The sequence below is a fragment of the Hevea brasiliensis genome, chromosome 4, assembly GCF_030052815.1.
Source record: "Hevea brasiliensis isolate MT/VB/25A 57/8 chromosome 4, ASM3005281v1, whole genome shotgun sequence".
Classification (NCBI taxonomy): domain Eukaryota; kingdom Viridiplantae; phylum Streptophyta; class Magnoliopsida; order Malpighiales; family Euphorbiaceae; genus Hevea; species Hevea brasiliensis.
The window spans coordinates 8,608,036-8,627,958 of record NC_079496.1 but is presented as its reverse complement, the minus strand read 5'-3'; the positions used below and the strand labels follow the sequence as shown (position 1 = coordinate 8,627,958).

At 38.1% G+C, this 19,923-nt stretch overlaps 3 protein-coding genes across 3 annotated transcripts; all 3 read left to right on the top strand.

Moving 5' to 3' along the window:
- The first annotated feature begins 143 nt into the window (after positions 1-143).
- Positions 144-6,400, top strand: LOC110662147 (NADH dehydrogenase [ubiquinone] 1 alpha subcomplex subunit 13-B). The gene is made up of 3 exons (XM_021821031.2): positions 144-570; positions 5,748-5,819; positions 5,909-6,400. The coding sequence occupies exons 1-3, from the start codon at positions 356-358 to the stop codon at positions 6,051-6,053; spliced, it is 432 nt and encodes a 143-aa protein (XP_021676723.1). The 5' UTR covers positions 144-355; the 3' UTR covers positions 6,054-6,400.
- A 9,047-nt stretch (positions 6,401-15,447) lies between these two features.
- LOC110662144 (probable glutathione S-transferase) lies at positions 15,448-16,432 on the top strand. The gene is made up of 2 exons (XM_058145237.1): positions 15,448-15,778; positions 15,900-16,432. The coding sequence occupies exons 1-2, from the start codon at positions 15,470-15,472 to the stop codon at positions 16,251-16,253; spliced, it is 663 nt and encodes a 220-aa protein (XP_058001220.1). The 5' UTR covers positions 15,448-15,469; the 3' UTR covers positions 16,254-16,432.
- Positions 16,433-18,425: 1,993 nt separating this feature from the next.
- LOC110662143 (probable glutathione S-transferase) lies at positions 18,426-19,498 on the top strand. The gene is made up of 2 exons (XM_021821027.2): positions 18,426-18,773; positions 18,906-19,498. Exons 1-2 carry the CDS (start codon positions 18,465-18,467, stop codon positions 19,257-19,259), a joined length of 663 nt encoding a protein of 220 aa, XP_021676719.2. The 5' UTR covers positions 18,426-18,464; the 3' UTR covers positions 19,260-19,498.
- Positions 19,499-19,923: the final 425 nt, after the last annotated feature.

Below are 19,923 nucleotides of genomic sequence, written 5' to 3'. Positions count from 1 at the left end.
ATTAAAACCGTAAATAAACTTGAAGACTTTAAAATTGGATTTTAGACTACTAATATTTATCATGAACCGCCCGGTTCAGGCCCTTGAACCGGGCCTCGGCAACCCTTTTCTCTTTCAAAGAAAAAAAATAAAAAAGAGCATTGATACACTAACAACTCGGTGAATTGGCCAAACCACCATCGCAGATTTGACGAACACGTGCCTCAACGGAACCTCAACCAAGCACACGATACGCTACATTCAGCACCACCGGATTTGAGTTATTTCCATCGTCTTTCTGCTTCTTCATTTCACCTTGTTCGTGGAGACCCATCAAATTTGAAACTAATTCACAGGCACAGCGATACACACAGAGATGACGGAGGCTGTGATTAGGAAGAAGCCAGGTATGGCGAGCGTGAAGGACATGCCGATTCTCCAAGACGGCCCCCCTCCTGGTGGCTTCCCGCCGGTCCGGTACGCCCGTCGGATCCCCAACAAGGGACCCAGCGCTATGGCCATATTCCTTGCTGCTTTCGGCGCTTTCTCCTACGGGATGTATCAAGTGGGTCAGGGCAATAAGATCCGCAGGTAGGAGCCTGGCAGTTTTATAACACTACCATGTCGTTGATTTTTGCTTTTTAGTAGTTTTTAATCTGTGGGTTCAGTTTGATTCCGAAATCAGAACTCGTAATGGGAGAATTTTTCTTGTCGTCACTGTTACTAGCATCATCGGATTGAAGATTATTGGAATAATGAACATCAACATTAATATCTCCATTTGGTTGTTAAACCTAGTTTATTTTGTTATTATATATTTTAGTATTTTGAATATTTTTGGTGTCTGTTTTTTATTTTTTTAATTATGAATCTTATAAGACTTTATTTATTTATCGCGGTTTTGACTTGTCAATTGGGGAATAGGTTTGCACATTTTTTTTGGATTGGTTGATACATGATGAGGGTAGAGTTATAGTTGATATTGGAACTAAGAGCTAGACATTGTGCCAACCTGACTACGAAATTCAATTGATATTCGATTATAGGAATGGTTTTTGGTTTCTGAAGGCATTTATCTGCACAGACACTCACACACTCACAAGTGACTAATTATCAGTTTCTGAAGATTGATTTGTATGGATTTCAATGAAGAATTGATTTTGGTGCTGGTTCTGCGTAAAATTTCGAAGTTATCCAAATACAGCTGGTTTTTGGCGGAGTGGAGTGTGCCATTTTGTGTAGTTGAACACAGCTAATACACTTAGAGTAACTGTTATCTTGGGTCAAGTAAAGATTAAATCAATTTGAGTTTTGTGAATGGCAGTGACATGAAAGACATTAAATTTGATGATAATTTTTATGGATACCCTGGTGACATATTTGAGTAAATTGTTTAGTTTCTTGGGCTTTAAAATGTTAGGGGAAAATTTTACGATATTTAATTATTCATGTGCTAGAGATGGTGTGGTGATCATGATTATTTAAACTCAAGAGATAAAGGTTAAGTAAAGGGAATGAAGTTCATATCTAAGTTCAGCTTTGTAATGTTTTGTATTCACTGCACATGTAAGCAATATGCAGAATATTGTAGAAACTATATTAGAAAAAATGAGAATGTGTTTGCATTTGAGAGTGATTTTTGTATATCCTTTTAGTACTTTCTATTTGGGAACCTATGCAAGGGAGTCTTTACTGAACAGTTTTCACTTGGTATGGTTACATAATTTTTCATGATTTGACTCTTCATCTTCAGAATTGGGCAACATAATTACATTACTTGTAGGGCAAGTTGTGTTGTTTGATGGATTGGAATAAAAGGTGAAACTAGATTTGTACAGGAAATATTTTTTGGGATTTATTAATTTTGAGAGTTAATAGATTAGCTGTGTGTATCCTGAAGGTGACACAGGTGAAAGTCTTTATCTTAGCAAAACTGCACATGCTGGGTGGTTTGAAAGCTTGGAATATGCTTTGAAGTTGTTGCTTTAGTTGTATTAGTTTGATTAATTTTTAGGAGTTATTAATGCAGAAGATGCTGCTAACAGTCCTTTAATGTGAATACTCTTTTTCAAGTCGTAGGTTATAATTTGTTACAAATTTATGTAGATTTGCCAAGAAACATTTTGACTTGGTTATCATAAAAGGATGAGGATGTTAATGCATAGTTATTTCAAAACACAGCAAATTAAGGGCGGAGAAATAGAGAAGAGAATGGATGGGTGATTTTGGGTAAATTTAGAAGTGGCTTGATAGCTGATAATTTGATGTACTCTATGTTTCCTTTGCGTACATGGATGTTGTCACGACCCAACCTATGGGCCGGACCGACACTAGGACCTGGGCCAACCTAAAGCCCCCGAGGCCCGTAGTAAGTCTAACTATTCCTTAACCCAACTCTAAGGCCCATTTGGGCCCAATTTCAAGAATTCAACCGGACAGAGTCCAGCCATAAAATGGACCTTTCAACGGGGAGTCTTTGACTCACCCGACCTGTAAACACAATATATAATCAATTGGAGAGCTCAGCTCATCCTCCACATACTCAAATGTCATAAAATAAATGGGAGCTCAGCTCCCTCATCTAGTCCATCAACGTGCATAAAATAATAAGTTTACAGGTCCAAAATAACAATTTATATTACAGACCCAAATCAAATAATTATTTCTAACACATGCAGAAATCCTAGAGTTAACAGGTTTATACAAACATTAATAAACGACCTGCGAGGAAGAAAAGCAGGTTAACCTCAAAAATATCCTCCTGTGGCCTGGAAAAATATTGAACAGGAGTGAGCGTTCGACTCAGAGAGTAAAATATCAATTTTAACCATAATCTCTATAACTATCTAAAGCTAATGCACCCTATAGAGTGAAATGCAACATCATCAATATTTTCACATCATAACAGCAAAAAGGTAATTTGGAGCACTCACGCACTCAGTAATATCAAATCATAAATATATGGGAGCTGATCCCCTATACAGCTCTCTTAAATCCAACATGTGCCAATGAAGAACTTAAGCCGGACTTTCACTTAATAAATCAAATCGGGGTCCCAGTGAAGAACTCAAGCCGTGACTACCCCCGAAGGACCGGGTCCCAGCGAAGACCTCAAGCCGTGTCTACCCGTCCTGTTCATAGCCAACACCACATCACACGCACGCCAACGCACGCACACTGCTCCAAATTAACACAACAACATACATGACACTTTAACAGTTGTGAATACAACATAAAACGTGCCTAGAGTTTAACTACATAGATATATACATATAAGTGATGCATGGGCATGCTTGAACATATAATAATATCGAAATTACAATTAAAATTAATATTTTACTCACAGACTTGACAACGATCCTATGGCGGTGGCGGAGGAAGAAGGTCATCGGCTCACGACAATTTTATTACAATCATTTAATAAATTTGACTCAGTACAAACTAAGAAAAAGACCAAATACATTCTAAGTCGTGCCGAAAATCCGACAGAGTCTCCCCTATACTTAGGACCTACCTAACCTGCAAAAAGGCTTAAAACACTTCTATATTCACAACTCATATATCCACAACTCAATCACATCACACAGCCCCTCCTGGGCCCATCCAGACAGTCATCCATCACAATATGTAAAATTTCAATTTAGTCCTTATAATTGACTCTTTTTACAAAAACTACCCAAACAAGCTCTAAAAATTCTAAAACTTTGCGCCGCGGTCCTTAGCAATATTACTAAGCTAATGCAAAAAGAATCATAATTTTCTGAGCTATCACGAATATTTTATGAATTTTTAATCTCATTTAAGTACTAGAAATTACGAAAAAGTAAGGTTCGGATTTACCTATGCCGATTCTGACTCCGGGGACGCGCTCGGGACGTCTGACAATGGTGGGGTAGCCAAAATTTCGATCCAATTAGGAGACTTTTTCGATAGTCGGTCTCTCTGGCCAGAAATTCACAGACCCGGACAACTGTTGAATTTTCACGAATTGAAGATACCTACACGAAGCCCACAACACGGGGGTTAGTATAAAATTTTTTACGGAATTTTTTAAGCTCATTTAATGCTCGGAAAAACACTATGAAGTTCCGTTGGACCCACCGAAAAACGGTGTCGGAAAATTTTGAAATTTATATTGCCGCAAAGCTCTCGACGAGTGGAGCGCTCTGGTACTCTCAGTTTTTTTGTGTGGTTCACGGTTTGCGAGAAATCTAGCCCAAAAGTCGAAATGGGCTAAAATTTCAAGGACAAAAATTGGACAAACCGCTCGATGGATTTTGGTGTTTTTTGTGTCTATGGAAAGCTCTCGAGGTGTAGATGGGTTTAGACACAAGACCCGGCTCAATCGGTGGCCGGATCGGCCAGGAAGACGAAGCGTCGCACGCGCGTAGGGGAGGTGTTCGCGCGCGTTTTTCGGCCACCTGGAGCGTCGGCCGGCCGTGGGAAGGGGGTGGGGCGGCGCGCCGGCAAGCTGGGGTAGCTGGGGAGGCGGCAGCGCTGCGAGGGGAGGAGGGAGGAGAGAGAAAACGGGAGAGAGAGAGAGAGAGAGAGAGAGAGAGAGAGAGAGAGAGGGGTCGGGACGCGCGCGGGGAGAAAGAAAAAGGAAGAAGGAGCCGGTCCGATTCGACCGGTCCGATCCAGTCTGGTTCGATTTGGCCGGTTCGATTCAGGATACAAAATTTTAAATTTTTACTCTGCCTTGGGACCGAAAATGAGGCTCAAAAATTTCGAAAAAATTCTAGAAAACTCAAAAAAATTCGTAGACTCCAAATATATTTTTAGTTTTGCCACGTGGTCTTTAAATTAATTTTTAAAAATCATCAAAGTTTTATATTTTCGGGAAATCAAACCCGATTTCGAAAATCCGAAAAATTTCAAATAATTTCCTAAAATTCAAATAAAATAAAATATCAATAATTACCCAAAAATCATAAATTTAAAAATTAGGGGTGTTACAGATGTCTCAATGGCCAACAAAGGCTAAGGAAGTTTTTGTTGAATCTTCTTGACGTGATAGTTGTATCTAGTGAGCGATCTCAGCGGTGTAGCATTTGAATAATCACCTAAGTTGGCCTTAGCAATTTCTGCTGCCATAGCCAGGGCAAGCAACGATTGAGATGATGAAGCTTTTATCGCTTCATATACTGTTAAAGAAATGGTGTTTGTGACGTGCAGTTATTAGTCATAAAAAGAACATTTGCACACTGAATGATGTAATTCTGATGCAAGTGTGATTTAATCAAGAATTGATGCTTGTATTTCTTGGTCAACGATGATTTATTGGCAAACTAGATCTTATTCTTCAGGTGCTTGTGCTGAAATATTTTATTGCCTTGTTAATTCCAAAATTTGAATGTAACCATGGGGCTCAGGGCTTTGTATACTTATCTTCAATGTGTATACTTTGATCAATTTAAGGGAGGGGATATGATATATTGGCAAAAGAGGCTGGATTATTTGTCTACTTGGATAGTTTTGGTAATAATCTCTAATGAGAAACATTTGCATTCTTTTGCTTAATCCTTATCCAGCTAAATAACAGTCTTATGATAATTTGTAGCTTTATAGAGGAGTTTTTTTCAGGTCATGGCCGACTGGTCTTAATTTCAACTATATACTGTTTAATAGATCATATACTGATATGTTCTACCATGTGTGGTTAAAGAGCAAGTTACTGATAATACAGGCAGAATGCCCAAGGTTTATGCATGCTTTTGTGGAAACATCACAAATTATAAATATAGTAATCGATAATTCTCATGCTGCAGGGCACTCAAGGAAGAGAAATATGCTGCTCGCAGAGCAATATTACCTGTTCTTCAAGCTGAAGAAGATGAAAGGTAGTAGCTCTTTTCCCACTGCCGTAAATGATGTGCGCTTCCTGTTTGTGTATTGAAGTTGTTCCTTTTGTCTGCTTTTTTCCCTGTAGATTTGTCAAAGAGTGGAAGAAGTATCTTGAGTATGAGGCAGAAGTAATGAAGGACGTGCCTGGTTGGAAAGTTGGTGAGAATGTCTACAATTCTGGGAAATGGATGCCCCCAGCAACTGGTGAGCTGCGCCCAGATGTCTGGTGACAGTGTTGTCAGTGTGCATATTTAATTATCAAGATTCAGGAATCATTGTGACTTTTCCTCATCTAAGTTTCTTTTTTCACTTGGTGTTGTTTCTTTTCTCATGAAATAAAAATTTAGCTGATAAACTCCTTGTATGCACTGAAAGTACTGCCAACAGCAATTGTCTTATTTTCTTTCCTTACCACCTTCCCATCATTGTCTAAAAAAATTTTAAAGATAAAAGATGTTCTTTTAGTGCATAAGTTTGGCAGTAAATGCAGCTAGGCTTCACTCGCCTATTTCATAAGATTTGTTAGATTAATGCTGCTCTATGGCTTTTGAAGTTAATGATACTCATTTTTCTGTTATAGTTATCAGTCTTTGGGTTGAAGAATTTCTTTGTTTTTTTCCCCTCTTCAGCGTGATTGTTTTGGATCAATGGCTTTGAGCTGGCTCTCTCTTGAGATTGATCGATCAAGAGTGTCCTTTGGTCGTCACCGTTGGGTTTTGCTTTGTCATTTATAATTTTCAAAATTAGGCACCTTTTAATGTAATGGCTTATGGCTAGCTGGAAACATTAAGGGGTAGCCATGAAGATACTGAACAGGAATGCTTTTAGGCCAAAAGCTCATTTTGGTGAGAGTTATATTTAGGGCAAGAGAATAACTTGGCTCTCCTGTGTTCTATTGGAGGCACGTATGTTCTGACTGTATGCTACATATGCAAGGCCACCACACCAAGTGTTGGGTCTCGCAAGATGGGGTTGCTCGAATACCAATTGATATGAATTGTTGAACTATTGAGAAACATGCTATTTAGATAGAGTTCACCATTGAAAATCGATTTGCAATGGAAGGGTGCCTAGGACTTATCAACTTCTCACTAAGTTCTTGGCATGTTAGCTTTATTTGGGATCCATACTAGCAGCCAGATAAAGAACACGTCATCATCAATCCCTATCTTTTAGGGTAGTGCAGATACCTTGTTATTTGCGTAACATCCCGATTTAATTTCAGGTAGAGATCTTCTCGGTTGAAAGTTGTCAGTGTACTTCTTCCATGGTCTCTGAATCACAAGGAGTTTCTAAGATACCACCACCTTCACAACACACAGTGTCTATAATGGATTCATGTACTGGCTGAACCTAGAGTCAACAACCTTTGTCTATAATCCTTATGATAACGAGCTTTTAGGGTCTCATAGCTGCTCCTCGAACAAACTCATCATGCATGGTCTAACGATTCCAGTAATAAGTGGGAAAATTGCGTTGTGCCGTGGTTCCTTGTTGGATGTTGAAATTTTCTGATCCGCATTGTGTTTGAGCATTTGGCAACTCCAAAATGTTACATACCCAGTGGATATAATTCTATATTAAGAGAATGAAACACATAAAATATTGTATTGTTTTACAAATATATATTTTAATAAAGAAAAGAAAGTGAAAATTCAAACTTGAAACAAATTATAAGTCAGACTAGATTTTATATGTCTTATATTAGAATAATATATGTAAAGGTTTTTTTTTATTTTTTTTATTTACTGTTAAAGATATTTTTGAGTCAGCTTTCATGCATCAAGACAAAATCTCTTTTTTTTTTTTTTTTTTTTTGGTGATCTTAAGGGTATACACTGTCTAGTGTGTTCACAATAAATTTAAAGTGATCCTCAACAAAGTCAAATCATGGTTGATAAAGAAGAGGAATTCACATTTTTACCAAATGGATTAACTTAGGAGCAATTTTAAAGTTTCTAATTTATAAGTTTCATATTTCGTATATTTGTGAGAAAAAGATGCATAAAAAATCGCAGGGTGTTTTAAATATATTCTCAACAGCAATATATGGCGAAATAAATAACTGCAAAAACCCATTAGAGCCTTCTGTTTTTATTTATTTTGTTTCACCATTACCCACTAATAACACCAATTAGTGATTAATGGCTACATTTTTCTTCTTAATTTAATATATTCTAACCAGAATTTCATCTTGACGAGTCGTGATGCTTATACCAGGAAGCATTACCACTGCTATAGAAGAAACCATCTTCTCTCACAGACCAGAAACATTTGCCAGTATCAGCACTCCTTGCACCTTCATCTTCAACAGTAAAAGCATAAAATCTTGATTCCCTATCTGAATATCTCATGCGGCAGAAGAAGAGAGTTGTCTTAAGAATATTCACCTTAAGATGCCAATGAAAATCCTCTCCCACCTTCAGTAAGTGGTGGCCAAGATCATTGTCCTTGGATTGGCAACGAATGTATAATATGTAGGAACCCAACCCATTAATTACGTGCACCTCGTACTTGTCTCTTGCATATGTTGCAGTAGACAATATGGCCAGTGCAAGAAAAAATTGAGCATGGGATGGCTCGTCTTGTTGGGCCAAATTGGATGTTGTAATCTTTGCCTAACTAGAGTTATATTTATATATACTTGTTCATGTAACTAAGCCAAAATTTGTATATAGCAGTGTCATGATCCTGTTAGCCAAAATCCTGAGCCCCATTCTCAAGATTTTACTACTCTTAAATTCTTAGATCAAGGCAAAGAAGCTTTAGGCCAAGGACGAGGTTGGGTCGTATTATTATTATCCTTATCAGTCGAGGCAACTGAGGACCAATTGTAGGCTCTAGTCCAAGTAGAATTGTTGTTGCCAAAATAGACAGCAACCTCAGTGACTTTCCAGAAGCACTGTCCAGTTCTTCCACATCTCAAGTCATCAGTATCTCTGCTAAGATCGAAAGCTACAATGCTCCTTCTCTGGGAATGAGCAAAACCCCTTGCCAAGTCACAATGATAGCCCACATTATTACGATAATTCACAGAGAAACTCCAATAGAAGTGATCCCATGGATGGATAAGGGTAAAATTACCCACATTGTGATGGGGAGTACCACAATTAGGCTGTGCATAGTTTTTAGTGGAATCGAACTGAACAGAAGAATCGTACTGAATTAATAGGAACCATACCAACTGAATTTGGTTCGGTTCCGTTACGGTTTTGATTTTTCACTGAGAACTGAATCAGAACCGTATTGAAATAGAACTGAAATCGTATCAAATCGAAACCGAACAGAAAACTAAATTTGTATATATATTTTTCTATTTTTTTTAAATATAATATATATTTTTAATATAATTATATATATTTATGTATGTATATATAATTATAAACTAAATATAACCTAATATTATATTTTTTTATATTTTCTTAATAATTTTTGTTATAAATATATTAAATCACCTTATGATTCTTAATTATAAATATACTATTATCTTTTATATATAAATATATATATGATTCTTAATTATATTTATATCTTATAGTTAAATATTATATGATTAATAAATAATTAAAATGTATATAATATCATATACTTATACTATTAGATTAAATAATATATTTAATCTTAAATTATATATGCATTTTATAGTTAAAGATTATATAATTTAAGTATAACTAAAAAATATATTATATGATATATTATGTATTAATAATCTAATTTAAAACTTAAATGTCAATTAAGTATGACTTTTTAAGAAAATAACAACATAAAATTGTTTTAAAAATCAAGAACCGAACCGAAACCATACCAGAATTGAAGAATCGAAAACCATTCCGAACTAGAACCGAAACAATGAAAAATCGAATCAGAATTGTACTGAAATTTCAGTTCGATTCCGATTCTTAGGCAAACCTTGAACCGAACAAGAATCAAATACTCCTACCTATTATAGGCAGCTCAATACCACTTTCGCAGCCGTTGATAATGTAGATATTGTACTTATAGTGAGTATGCCTTCCTCTATCTGCAGAAACTGGTACTTGGGTTGTGCAAAATATTGCTAGAATGGAAAGGAGAATGTAGTAGTAGGGAGCCACGGACTTGAACATGTTTGCAAGTGAAGCTCAATGTGTATGCTAATTTCTACTTGTTACCATGAGATGATTTATACCAAGAGAGCAATTAGTGTTTGAGTAATAAATGTAAATATCAAATGCAAATATGCAACACATGAATATCCCTTTCTAGCAAGTGTTATGAAGTTGAGCTTATCCACAATTAATTCCATAATCTATAGAGTTAAAGTTATTTAGAGTTTGTCCAGCCTGTTGTCACGGGGGAATTGTTTCACTATCCAAAACGCCTCCTCTCAACCGTGCTGCACTTGTGTCCAACAGAAGTTAGCCTCTCAATATCCCAAAGACCACGGCAACAAGTTTGTTCACCCAAACTCACAATGGCCGAATCAACATAAGAAGCAACCAAAGCACAAGTAACACACAAACACACAACCATGCACACATAAAAAGAAAGGTAGAAGAAGAGAAATGATGCAAAGGATTTCTTGTATTGCTTGAAACGGCTGTACAATTGCCAAAGTAACTCTCACACAAATCTCTCTCAAATGTGTTTACTCTCACCTCTCTCACTATCTCTATACAAAATGGGAACAAGTCCCTTTATATACAAGGTTCGGCTGCCCTCATGATACCCTATGTGTGGCCAAGTTTAAACTAATTCAAATGCACAATTAAAATATTCATAAGGAGTGGCATGATGGACATGAGGTGCGGCAGAGCTTGCCACCTCAATCCAGCCATTGGGTTTGAATTGGGCAAGGAGGGAAAATCTGGCGCCTTGGCATTGGTCCCACTCATTTGGACCCACACACCCCCACATGGGCTGCACTCTCTTCTTCACGTTGTATGGTTTGGCCCTTCTCCATGCACGGAACTAGCTTGGTCCACTTGCCGTTCCATGTGCTACCCACTTGGCTACTTTGGCCCTTTAGTGCGCCCTACTATCTCATTCTCATGCACGTAAATGTGCTTAGCTCCACTTTGCCGCTGCACATGGCCTCCACTAGTGGCTTCATGGTCCGCTTTTAGTGGTTTATTCCCACGTCCATGCAAGTGTTTCACGTGCTCCCCATTTGGCTTATGCGGATCACCATAGTGCACCCCCATTGGGGCCTTCCCATGCACATGCAATTAGCCCTCACATCCCTCTCTCCAATGCCTCGGCCACAATTATTCCATGCACATAATTTAGGCTTCACGTGGACAGTCTTCAAGCAGAAAATTGTTGGACAATTCGGGAGCAATAATTTTAGGGGTGACACTCTCCCCCATTCAATCCAGGAACGCCCCCATTGCCTCAAGTTGGTATCGCCTCACAAGTTTCTCATGCTGTCACAACTTCAACTTGTGTTCCCGACTAGCATTTCCAACCCGTTGCTCCACTGAAAAAGGTCCCTCATACTTCTTCAAAAGTCCCTTGTGCCACTTGCCATGAGTGCGGTGGAACATCCTCACTAACACCAAGTCGCCTTATTCAAATTCTAGGTGCCTCCTCTTGGTGTTGGCCCATTTCTTTAACTTCTTGGTAGCCCTAGCCAATGAGGTTCTTGCAAGCTCCACCTTTTCTTTCCAATTCTTGGCAAACCTGAAAGCAATAGGGTTAGGACCTTTATAAGGAATCATTACCATGTGTGGTGTGAGGGGCTACTGTCCTGTAGTAATCTCAAATGGGCTTGCTCCTGTTGCCTTACTCCTTTTCAAATTATAGGAGAACTGGGCCGTTCGGTAGGGCACACCTGCGGGTGGTTTGGCACCGAGCAGCAACTCAATAGAGTGGTCCACTTCCCTCTTGGGCTGTAATTGTTTAGGCAGCTCCTTAGGCATGCCATCATCGAATTCTTGCAACACATTCTAAACCTCATGAGGCACCTCCATGGCACAATCACCCTCTTCAGCTTGTAAAGCCACTAAGTAGGTTGGTTCGGCCCTCTTCACACCCTTTACCAATTGTAGGGCGGACAGGGTGCTACTCCTGGCCTTTCCTCTCTTCAATGGAATGGTAAATGCTCCCACATCTTCAACTATACACAAGCTGTTTGCAAAAGGGGATGGGGATTGCCCTAACCCTATCCATGAAGTTCATTCCCAAAACACATGCATAATCATCCATAGAGACAATAGAAAAGTCTATAAGACTAGTCCACTCACCAAGTTTCACGGCAACCTTGTTAGCAACACCATGTGTGGGAGTAGGTTTAGAGTTTACTACCTTCAACCAACCAACCTGCTTGTGGAAAACAATGCCAAGCCTTTGCGCCTCCTCTAGCTTTAAAAAGTTGTCTGAAGCTCTTATGTCAACTAGAGCTTGAACCTTATTTTGCCCAATTCTGAGTTGTGCAAACAACCTGCCCTTATTGGCTACTTTAGTCTTAACTTGTTTACCCTTTGCCACGGCTGCCAATTGCAAAGAACCCATGCTGGATCTCTCTTGACGTGAATGACTCTCTTCTTTGTCTCTAACCAATATGGTGAGTGCAGCATTTTTAGGATACTCTCTTGCCCTATGCGGACCATCACACAAAAAACATTTTAAAGGAGGTCTATCGGTTGGCTTGTGGGATTTCTCAAACTTCTTAAATATGCCATCTTGTGTGTCCTTCTTCCCAAACCCAAATTTCTTGCCATTCCCTTCCTTCGGTCCCTCTTTGTTGCTCTCCTTACCACCACCCTTGTCTCCCCCATTTTTGCCTTTGCTATCCTTGTTCTTGGCCTTATTAACTTTCTTAAATTCAACAAGTGACTCCGCAATGGCTATGGTAGCAGCAAGGTCTTGGGCACCACGTCTCTCTATTTCAAGTTTAACCTAAGTTTGCAATCCATCTTTAAAGGAAAACAATGCTTCTTGGTCGGGATAATCCGGAATTTCCAACAACACCTCTGAGAACTCCTTGACATACTCACTTATTGTCCCCTTTTGTGTGAGCCTTCTTAGCTTGGCCCTTGTTTCATCAGCTGCATTTTCTGGATAAAACTAATTTTTGAGCTCCCTGTTGAACTCATCCCACGTCCTTATACTGTAGGTACCCTTCTCCATATCGGCCATTCTTCTCCTCCACCAAACCATGGCATTCTCGGCCAAATAAAGTGGAGTATGGTCCACCTTGCGTGTGTCATCATCCACACCAAATGCTCTAAAATACTGGTCCAAACTCCACAGAAAATTATCAATCTCTCGAGCACTTCTTGCCCCCTTAAATGAGCTTGGCTTGGGTATCTCCACCCTTACCGTGGGAATAGTGAGAGTGGGGTGGGGGTTGGTCCCAACTCCTTGAGCCACCAACCTCCGAAGCAACACCATCTCGTCCCTAACATCTTTCATCTCCCTGTTCATCTTTTCTACCTCTTCTTTAAGTAGCCGGTTTTCCTCTCTCATGGTGGACACCTCTTCGGCATGGGCAATTCTTAGGGCTTCACTCTCATTAGCCACCTTGTCAAGGGCTTCGTTGAGGGCAGCTTTTAACTCATTTTGGGTCTCATTCATCCCTTCAACAAGCTCCAACAACCGGTTCTCCAACTCTTCGAACCTTTCATCCTCGTTGACTAAGTGAAGCTTAACTTTGGCCAACCTAGTCTCAACATCACCCATCTCATCTCTTGCCCAAGAAGGGTCCCTAGACTTGGCCCGCCCCTTTCTCCTTACACCAGCCACTTGTTATTCCACCACCGAAGTACCAGCCTCATGCACTTGGTCACTCGAATCATCCATAGTTGCCGAAACACTCCACACTGCTCTGATACCAACTGTCACAGGAGAATTGTTTCACTATCCAAAATGCCTCCTCTCAACCGTGTGGCACTTGTGTCCAACATAAGTCAGCCTCTCAATGTCCCAAAGACCACGGTAATAAGTTTGCTCACCCAAACTCACAATGGCCAAATCAACACAACAAGCAACCAAAGCACAAGCAACACACAACCATGCACACATAAAAAGAAAGGTAGAAGGAGAGAAATGATGCAAAGGATTTCTTGTATTGCTTGAAACGGCTGTACAATTGCCAAAGTAGCTCTCACACAAATCTCTCTCAAATGTGTTTACTCTCACCTCTCTCACTATCTCTATACAAAATGGGAACAAGTCTCTTTATATACAAGGTTTGTCTGCCCTCATGATGCCCAATGTGTGGCCAAGTTTAAACTAATTCAAATGCACAGTTAAAATATTCATAGGGAGTGGCGTGATGTACATGGGGTGCGGCAGAGCTTGCCACCTCAATCCAGCCGTTGGGTTTGAATTGGGCAAGGAGGGAAAATCTGGTGCCTTGGCATTGGTCCCACTCGTTTGGACCCACACGCCCCCACATGGGCTGCACTCCCTTCTTCACGTTGCATGGTTTGGCCCTTATCCATGCACGGAACTAGCTTGGTCCACTTGCCGTTCTATGTGCTGCCCACTTGGCTACCTTGGCCCTTTTAGTGCGCCCCACTATCTCATTCTCATGCACGTAAATGTGCTTGGCTCCACTTTGCCGCTGCACATGGCCTCCACTAGTGGCTTCATGGTCCACTTTTAGTGGTTTATTCTCACGTCCACGCAAGTGCTTCACGTGCTCCCCATTTGGCTTATGCGGATCACCATAGTGCACCCTCTTGGGGCCTTCCCATGCACATGCAATTAGCCCTCACGTCCCTCTCACCAATGCCTCGGCCACAATTGTTCCATGCACATAATTTGGGCTTCGCGTGGACAGTCTTCAAGCAGAAAATTGTGGGATAATTCGGGAGCAATAATTTTAGGGGGTGACATGTGGTTCAGGGCGAAGCAATGAGTGGACTAGAGGAGGCATGGCCTCCAAGCCCCATAGGTCCCTACATTTTAATTTTTTTTTAATTAAAAACTTGTTAAATATATTTAAAAAATAAAGAATATTACAATATATAAAATTTACTTATTAATTTAATTAATGAGTATTTTTTATTCATCAATCATTCTTCATTTAAAATAAAAATATTGTAATTTTATTAATTTTTTACTTTATTATAAATATATTTTGCTAATTTTAATAAATTAATGAATAAAATAGATTGTAAAATAATTTAGTGAATCTATTATTATTCTTCAGTGTTATAATTTGAAATATAAAAAACTCAATTGAGTTTTCATTTTTTTTTTTTTTCCAGTTGGAATTCAACCACCAGAGAGGATTGAAATTTTCTAAGATTCATCAGCAAGGAAGAAAAAGTTAATAAATAACATAATATTTACGGGGAAAAGCTATATTCATCATGCATGACGATGGCAAATCGCCTAGAAAATGAAAAGTGGGATTTTTTGGTCTTAATCAACCATATCAACTAATATTATATACTTCAATAAATGAAAAAAGCTAATATTTTATGGCTCAGCCACATAGCTTGACTATATCTCTGTGTCTACAAGTAACTACTCAATTCAAATTTCCATTTTCTTATTTAAATTTCCTTGGTCAGGAGACTAGTTTTTTTCCCATTATTAAATAATTAAAAGTTGCTTGATTGAGACCTAACTTATCGCCCAAGCAAATATCAACTTCATTGATCACTATAAAAGAGATGACAGTGATGATCGCTGACCATCTCAATTCTCAAAGATGGCTGAAATTGAGCTACATGGAACATGGCCAAGTCCCTATAGTTACAGAGTGTTATGGGCTCTAAAACTTAAGGGCATTCCATATGAATACGTAGAAGAAGATCTCTCCAACAAAAGCCCTTTGCTTTTACAGTATAATCCAGTTCACAAGAAGATCCCTGTGCTCGTGCACGGTGGCAAGCCGATTTGCGAGTCCATGATCATCCTCGAGTATTTGGACGAGACATGGCCGCAAAATCCCCTGCTGCCCAGTGACCCTTATGAAAGAGCTGTAGTCAGGTTTTGGGTTAAATTTATTGAAGACAAGGTACGTGCTCAGTGCTTATATGATCGAGTTCTTGGGTTCAAAATTCGACACCCCTCTTTTACTTCGAATCTTTATCTTCCTAAATTTTAACTCGTCTTCCTTTATATGTTTGCCACTGCAGGGTCCATCAGCGTGGGTAGTGTTCCGAACCAGTGGGGAAGAACAAGAGAAGGCAGTGAAGGACAGCTTGGAAATGCTTAAAACCATTGAAGAACACGCACTTGGGGAGAAGAAATATTTTGGAGGAGACAAGATCGGCATGGTGGACATTGCCTGTAGTGGAATTGCTCACTGGCTGCAAGTTATAGAGGAAGTAGTGGGCATAAAAATACTTGAACCCCACAAGTTTCCTCGGCTACATGCGTGGACTAAAACTTTCAAGGAGGCACCCATTATCAAAGATAATCTTCCAAATCAAGACGAAATGCTGGTTTTCTTCAAACAGGCTAGAGAGAAGTTACTAGCATCTGCATGACACAAAGTTGAAAGAATCTTAATTACCTACATCCAGAGACCTGCGAGAGGTGCTTTTGAATCTATGGTTTGTTCTTTTTATCAAATAAATCTTCTTAAATAATAACAATTTCAAAGATCTATTTTCTTGTAAGAAACTTCTTTTGTATTCAAATTAAAAGCTTCTCGGTGTTGGCTGTACTATCATCTTGTATTTATAGCCTTTGCCTGTATTTAATTGGCATTTTTATGTCTGAGAATCCAACACAAGCACCAAACTTGAAATTCTGCAGAAAATGCAAAAAAAGAAGAACAAAACCCATGAATTGTAATCGATTGATAGCTTTTAGTTGTTTAAAAACCAAGGCTAATTCTTAATTTACAAAGCTGATAGCATAATTAGCCCACAAATCATGGGTCAAGTGATGTCTTGGCACTGAAAGTAAATGGCATAGAATATGAGTTCATAGAAGAAAACCAATCCAACAAAAGTCCTACTCTTCTTTAGTGTAATCCATTTCACAGCAGATCCCCTTGCGTGTTCATGGTGGACAACCGCAGCATTGAAAAATTTAATAAAATAAAATAAATTAATGCGAGCTAGGCCAGAAAACATAAAATAAATTTAAAGGATATGTAGTTATCTATGCATATCGTCTGCTGATCAATGAATTTTAATGTGGTATATTGAAATCATCTTCTTGACTGTTGTTCATAACTATAAAATCTTGATACCAGATAAATTAAAAAAGCATATCCTCCGCCTGATAGGAGCAAGAAACACAAAACAAAATCCCCAGACTCTCTTTCTGTAACAGGCGGCCAAGTGATCCACCAAATTTGACATAATTAATTGAAATTTACCATAAGGTAGATAACTTGTTGCTGGCACTGAACCTTGCATTTTCATCTCAGGACAACAAATGGCAGAAGTGAAGCTACATGGATTCTGGGCTAGCCCATTTAGTCACAGAGTTATATGGGCTCTGTAACTGAAAGGGGTAGAGTATGAGTACATTGAAGAAGACCTTCCAAATAAGAATGAACTTCTTGAAGAAGATCCCTCTCCTTGTTCACCATAGCAAGCCAATTGCTGAGTCCAACATCTTCCTTGAATACATTGAACAGATGCATATGAGAGAGCAATTGCTTGTTTAATTTGATTTGAGACATTTATTTCAAATTGATAAAATATTTCTCATTTCATCATCATCAAATTCGAAAATTAAAATTTTAATCAACAAATAATAAAAGTAATAATGTTAGAGATGAATAAATTAAACTAACTTGCCAAGAGAGAAAAAATAGTGGAAGTGATGATGCAGTATGTATAAATTTCTCCTCAATTAAGGAAATAACGAGAGATTAATATTATTAATAAATTTTAGCCCATATTATTATCAAATTATAATAAATTTTTAGACATTATTGTGAGATGTAGACCTAGACGTGGACCGATCCAGTTCGAAGCCGGAATAGCCAATTCAGCTGGCCTCATTCGAATGGGTTTCGTTTCGAAATTATTAAATAATTTTATGTTTTTCTTCTATACATATTTAACAATGATTAGCAGTGAAATTATTATTTTCTTTTCATAATAAAAAGGAATAAAAAAAAAGGAACACAATTAGTATATATAAATATATATATTTTGTTACAATATATAAATAAAGTCATTTAAAATTATTTTATTAAAAAAGTAATTAATATAAATCTAATAATTTGTTGAAAAATTAAAATAAATTAAAATAAATCACTGGATAGATTGATATTTTTTTGAAAACGAATAAAAAAATATAAAAAATGAAAAAGTTAAAAAAGAAAACAAAGGTACCGTTTTATATATGACAGTAAATGCGGATATTGTTTTAGTATATTGTGTAATAAGAGTAAATAATCCCAAAAATATTTTTAAAACAGTAAAAAATTTAAGGAAAGAAAAACATTACTCAAGAGATAATGCCAATTTCTCATCACTTTTAATGCTATTCTATATTTATGTCATGCATGACCATCGCATATCATCTAGAAAATGGAAAGTAACATATATATGGTCTTTATCCGATTCAAATTTCCATATTCTTATTTAAATTTTCGTAGCTGGGAAAGTTCTTTCCTATTAATCAATCATTTTTAAATTATAACCCTTGTAATTAAGTTGCTTGGTTTAGACTTCATTGATCGCTATAAAAGGGATGATGGTGATAATCGCTGACCATCTCAATTCTCAAAGATGGCTGAAATTGAGCTCCATGGAACATGGCCAAGTCCCTATAGTTACAGAGTGTTATGGGCTCTAAAACTTAAGGGCATTCCATATGAGTACGTAGAAGAAGATCTCTTCAACAAGAGCCCTTTGCTTTTACAGTATAACCCAGTTTACAAGAAGATCCCTGTGCTCGTGCACGGTGGCAAGCCAATTTGCGAGTCCGTGATCATCCTCCAGTACCTCGACGAGACATGGCCGCAAAATCCCCTACTGCCCAGTGACCCTTATGAAAGAGCTGTAGCCAGGTTTTGGATTAAATTTATTGAAGATAAGGTACCCACTTATCGAGTTCTTGGGTTCAAAAGTCGACTCCCTTTTTTTGCTTTAAAATTTTCCATTAATATCTAATAAATCTTGATCTTCCTAAATCTTAACTTGTCTTCCTTTATATGTTTGGCACTGCAGGGTCCATCGGTGTGGGTAGTACACCGAACCAGCGGGGAAGAACAAGAGAAGGCAGTGAAGGACACCTTGGAAATGCTAAAAACTATCGAAGAACAGGCACTTGGGGGGAAGAAATATTTTGGAGGAGACAAGATTGGCATGGTGGACATAGCCTATGGCGTTATTGCTCACTGGCTGGAAGTTGTAGAGGAAGTGGTGGGCATAAAAATGCTTGAACCCTACAAGTTTCCTCGGTTGCATGCATGGACTAAAAATTTCAAAGAGGCACCTATTATCGTAGATAATCTTCCGGATCGCGACGAAATGCTGGTTTACTTCAAACAGGCAAGGGAGAAGTTGCTAGCATCTGCATGACGTACAACTTATTGAAAAAATCTTATACCTGTGAGAGGTGCTTTTGATTCAATGAGTTGTTCTGTTTATCGAATAAATTCTTCTTAAATAAAATCACAATGCCAAAATCTTTTTATCTATTTTCGAACTTCTTTTGTATTCAAAAGCTTCTTGGTGTTGGCAATGGAAGATTTAATTTGTATGGGAGCTTGTTACTTTCTATATTTTATAAAATTGTTTCCCAGAACGTCGGAATTTTCTAGAGGAGAATCATCTTATATTTCTAGCCTTTGCCTGCCTGTACTTAACTTGTATTATTATGTCTAAGAATCAAACACAAACACCCAACTTGAAATTCTGGAGAAAATGCCAAAAAAGAAGAACCCATGAATTGTGATCGTTTAGTTGTTTCAAAACCAAGATTAATTCTTGATTTACTAAGCTGATAGCACAACTATCCCACCAATCATGGGCAAAGTGAAGTCTTGGCATTGAAACTAAAAGGCATAATATACTAGTTCATAGAAGAAGATCAATCCAACAAAAGTCCTACTCTTCTTCAGCGTAATCCATTTCACGAACAGATCCTCGTGCTTGTTCATGGTGAGACAACTATAGCAAAAATTGAACAAAATAAAATAAATTTATGTGAGCCCAGAAAATATAAAATAAATTTAAAAGATAT

Excerpts from the sequence above, each read along its gene's own strand:
- LOC110662144 (XM_058145237.1), top strand. The coding sequence starts at position 15,470 with ATGGCTGAAATTGAGCTACATGGAACATGGCCAAGTCCCTATAGTTAC. Across the intron at positions 15,779-15,899 it reads TTAAATTTATTGAAGACAAG|GGTCCATCAGCGTGGGTAGT; the intron begins GTACGTGCTCAG and ends TTGCCACTGCAG.
- LOC110662147 (XM_021821031.2), top strand. The coding sequence starts at position 356 with ATGACGGAGGCTGTGATTAGGAAGAAGCCAGGTATGGCGAGCGTGAAG. Across the intron at positions 571-5,747 it reads CAGGGCAATAAGATCCGCAG|GGCACTCAAGGAAGAGAAAT; the intron begins GTAGGAGCCTGG and ends CTCATGCTGCAG. Across the intron at positions 5,820-5,908 it reads CAAGCTGAAGAAGATGAAAG|ATTTGTCAAAGAGTGGAAGA; the intron begins GTAGTAGCTCTT and ends TTTTCCCTGTAG.
- LOC110662143 (XM_021821027.2), top strand. The coding sequence starts at position 18,465 with ATGGCTGAAATTGAGCTCCATGGAACATGGCCAAGTCCCTATAGTTAC. Across the intron at positions 18,774-18,905 it reads TTAAATTTATTGAAGATAAG|GGTCCATCGGTGTGGGTAGT; the intron begins GTACCCACTTAT and ends TTGGCACTGCAG.